General features: G+C 42.8%; 1 protein-coding gene across 1 annotated transcript; it reads right to left on the bottom strand.

Moving 5' to 3' along the window:
* Positions 1-1,052: 1,052 nt before the first annotated feature.
* LOC130121734 (uncharacterized) lies at positions 1,053-2,464 on the bottom strand. The gene is made up of 2 exons (XM_056290607.1): positions 1,680-2,464; positions 1,053-1,513 (listed from the first exon to the last, which is right to left on the bottom strand). Exons 1-2 carry the CDS (start codon positions 2,428-2,430, stop codon positions 1,098-1,100), a joined length of 1,167 nt encoding a protein of 388 aa, XP_056146582.1. The 5' UTR covers positions 2,431-2,464; the 3' UTR covers positions 1,053-1,097.
* Between the last annotated feature and the right edge of the window lie 2,038 nt (positions 2,465-4,502).

Here is a 4,502-nt window from a genome sequence, read left to right as displayed (position 1 = left end):
AAATTACAGCCATTTGGGCTGAATTCTGAAATTCTGATGAGACCCATTAAAGTAAGTCAGTCAAATCCTCCATATATATATATATATATATAAATCCAGTGAGTCAAGTAAATTCTTTATGAGACAGTACAAGCCTGTTTCATGCCATAAGCAATCATCAGCTGAACCTACTTGGGAAAGAACATACCATTCACTTCCTCGTCATGCACATCACGTGCACAACGTCCAATGGGGAAGGGAGAGCTGCGACATTCAAAATTTCAAAAACACGTGATTGCTAACGGCCCAGTGCAGGACGGGGTATTTGTTTATTGGCCCTGGTTTATTTGTAATTACAAAGTAGGTGCTTATATCTATGTCTGCAACTGCTGGCCAGCTCATTCCTGTTATTATTATTATATATGTATATATATATATATATATATATATATATACACACATACATACATACACACACACACACACACACATATATATATATATATACACCAGTGTTGTAGTCGAGTCACTAAACCTCGAGTCCGAGTCGAGTCTCGAGTCCCCAGTGTTCGAGTCCGAGTCCGAGTCACCAAAGAAAAGTCGCGTCGAGTCCGAGTCGAGTCCCCATTACCTGAGTCCGAGTCAAGTCCCTATTACCCTAGTCCGAGTCCGAGTCATCAAGGTTGAGTCTGAGTCGAGTTCAAAGATGGCTCCAGTGATCCACTCGGGCACAGTCAAAGATCTGACATACAAATAAAAAAGGTCTACATTAAACAAAAATGACACAGCTGTCACCATTTCAAAGGGAGTTTATTTACTTTGTGACACGATAGCCAAACAAATGCACACCCACACACTCGCACACATGCACGCGCAAGCATGCGCGCACACACACATTTTTAGAACAGTCTGAATTTCTTTGACATTCTGAACACTGGATGTGCTTCAAAACACATTTGATAGCTGTGAATAGCATGCTATTAGCAAATGGTGGAAACAGTATACAGAAGTAAGTTCCACAGCATACAATACATTCATAAAAACTAGTCAAAAGACATTGTCTCTCAGGAATAGTTAGGAACAAAAGGCTGGTGGCACTAGTTTTAAGCATACACGTCTCATTTCAAAAACATAAGATCTGACAGCATGGAACTACTCAACCTTGCACGGTGAGGCCTCATCAAAATGCCTCCATGACTAAATACCCTTTCAATGGGTGCACTGGAGGTAGGGATAGAGAATACCTGTGTGGCAATCTGATAGAGGGTAGGGAATTTGGATTTGTTTTGCTGCCAAAACCTGAGGCACGGGACTGAGTCAGAGTCCTGCTCAGCGATCAAGTTGAGGTATGCAGTCAACTGAGCCTGGCCAGACGGCTTCTTCTCGGTGGAGGAGGGAGTCCTCCTATAGTGGGAGAACATTCTCAACTGCTTCTCAGGAGGAGACTCTGAAAGTTCACCTTCCCCTGGTCCTGTTGCTTCCGCTGCATCTGCTGTTGATACCGCTTGCTTGTCACCCTCTGCCTTTATATACTCTGAAATGAGAGGGGGCATGGGGGACTCATTACAAATATGTTATTGACTAGGCCTACATGACAAATGACACGCCTATGTGCTTTATTGTAACACCTTCAATGATATAAACATCACAACAATCAAATAGTTAATCACTTAACTAACGTTAATCAAAACATTTCTCACCTTTGATCTCAGTCTTCAGCACATCTTTGACGTCACTGTCCAGCTGCACATCATGTTCTAGCCGCTGGAAGCCAAATGCTGGGTCCAACACAGATGCTATGAAGTAGGCATTGGTGAAAGGAAATTTGGTGGGGCCTCTTCCTTCAGCCGGCTCACATCCTGGTATCTTGACTGCACTGAAAACCTCTGCAAACCTTGTTTTCAAGGAGCTCTCCAGAGCTCTCACCAGAGGCCCACAGTATCTGGCTTTTCCTCTTATTTCCTGTAGGTAACAGCGCAGAGTGAGGACACAGGGCACAATCACACTGACGGTGACAGTAGTCTCACCCTGAGTTAGGTTGGTTGCCTCTAAGAACGGATCAAGAACTTCGATCAGTTCTTTAAGCTGAGCATACTCTCGCGGGGATAAGATAAGGCTTTTGTGCCCCACTGATTCCAACACACTGGACAGCTTTTGCATGTCTAAATGCACATAAGCCTTCACCTGCTTCAGAGTGGAATTCCATCGTGTGGCATTCGCTGTTGGAATTGTTGCATCACCAGAACACGCTTCAAAGCAGTCTTTAAACGAGGTGCCACTGTGGAGGAGGTTGGCTGCACGGGATAGCTTTGCTAGGGTGCTTGACAGCCCACTGGTGTCTTTCAGACCATCTTTTATGACCAACTGCAGTGAATGTGTGAAGCATGATAGTCTCTGCATCTTACAGTTCTCAGCCAAAGTGTCATTGACTGTCTGTTGATCTTCTGGCATCAGGTCTTGCCATATTTCATCATCGTCCTCAAATGTGCTGGGATCATGAGCTTCAGCATCACAAGGATCCTCTAGGGGAAAGCTGGCCTGGAAAGCTTTTCTCATGTTGGATGCATTGTCAGTTATGACAAAGTTGATCTTGTCCTTAATCAGGTATTCTTCAGCACAGCATTCAAACATCATTGCAATCTTCTCTCCTGAGTGTTTCCCATGCACTGTTTTGCAGGAAAGAAGATATGACTGAAGGCTGAGTTCCTGTTTTTTTTATCCATTGCCACTGTGTGTGCTGTCACTCCAAGGAATGACTGCATCTTTCGATCACTCCAAATGTCTGTGGTAACAGCAACACTCGATGCTTCTGCCAGCTGGTTCTTTATCTGTTCTTTCTTGACTTCCAACATTCCTGGAATGGTCACAGAGGAAATTGTGGATCTTGCTATGGGCCGGTACTGAGGGTCCAGGACATGCAGGAAGTGCTTGAAGTCCTCGTTGTCAACAATGGAGAGTGGCAAGCAGCACTTAATGATTAGATCTTTTACAAGGGCATCACTTATTGCCTTCTGACGTGGATGTTTGAGGTCGTACATCCTTTGCTGTCCATCATTTAAAAATGATGTGATAGTCTTCTGACCTGGAGCAGCTGGCATCACATCTGAAGCAGTGGAGGCACGGTATTCTTGGAACCTAGGGGAAGATAGGATACACACTTTAGCTTGCTGATGCCAAACTGTTTCAAGTAATCTTTCTCACAGCAAAAAATGTGTAACGTTATAGCTATAACAATATGCAATAACAATACAAATGTTACACATTATACACATAGTGGTTTGAACCATAACCAGTTAAGTTACATATTTAGTTATCTATATAACTAACATTACCATATTAGTAGATTAACTAATGTAAACTAGCTGGATAAATGAAAAGTATGAGAAAAGATACATAATTTATGAGACTAACAGGACAGGGATTAATTAGCAAAACCCAGTCATTTAATTATTGATTTAAGTATGTTACATGCTACCTAGCTGAGCTTTAACTCTCTATCCTCCGTGAGTCTGTATGTTTATTCTGTATGGGTCAGGGAGGGTGTGATTTTGTTAGAAGACAGAGCCAGTTCATAGTACTGTTCAAAAGCTACGTCGCGCGTGTCTATTTTTAGAATTTGGCACACCCAATGCTGCATATATGCAAAGAAAAATATCCCCATATTTACAGTAGCCTATGCGGTGTCACCAATCACGATACGGTTCGGTAGTTTTCGGTACATCGGGGGGGGGGGATGCCACATCCGTCAAATCTTGTACCGTCTCCAGCTCTCAAGAAAACCAGTGGCGGCATCCACATTAGCTTTCTTCAATTAGTCCATTTAGCGAGTGATAGCCTACAATTATTTTTATTTGCATGTAAAGTTGTGCACATTTTATCAACATTATTTGTGGATGCATATAGGCTAGACTTCTTCCTTCTCCGCACTTGGAGAATATTCATGGCGGAGATCTGCAATGTGCGGATTTGTCATTGCTAGTTAAGATTAATGCTAACACGGTAGTTCAGAGTGGTGTGTTTTTTCCGTTAAGTGTATGCTACTTGGTAATTAGCTAAATGATAAATAAGAAAAATCAGTTTTAATCTCCCTATAACACGAAGACGCTGCGTGTTACTTACCAACTCATCATTAGTGAGATCGATGGCACGCTCGTACCGAAAGCGAACCGTACTGTGACTTTTCTGTGCAATGCTGCATTAGCATTCTAACAGTAACGTTACTTAACTTACCTATACAATTTCACTTGGTTCTAGTGATATGATATACCCGCCATACCACCGAACCCAACGGTTCTAGTGACATGATATACCCGCCACACGACCCAACCCAACGGTTCTAGTGATATGATATACCCGCCACACGACCTGACCCAACATCTTGGACCAGTGGTTGAGTTACTTCAGAGGCTATTGTTACCGTAGCTAGATGGCTAGCTAGCTAACGTTAACTGATCACCAACCATATCATCAGCTGACTGCATATCACTTACTTTTCTGGGTGCATCCTTGACAGATGTCTGTTG

Source organism: Lampris incognitus, chromosome 12 (assembly GCF_029633865.1).
Source record: "Lampris incognitus isolate fLamInc1 chromosome 12, fLamInc1.hap2, whole genome shotgun sequence".
Lineage (NCBI taxonomy): Eukaryota > Metazoa > Chordata > Actinopteri > Lampriformes > Lampridae > Lampris > Lampris incognitus.
Note: the sequence above shows the minus strand (reverse complement) of the source record. Positions and strands in the feature narration are given on the sequence as shown.

Coding starts and splice junctions, on each gene's coding strand:
- LOC130121734 (XM_056290607.1), bottom strand. CDS start 2,430: ATGCCAGAAGATCAACAGACAGTCAATGACACTTTGGCTGAGAACTGT. Junction 1,514..1,679: donor GCTGAAGACTGAGATCAAAG/GTGAGAAATGTT, acceptor CTCTCATTTCAG/AGTATATAAAGGCAGAGGGT.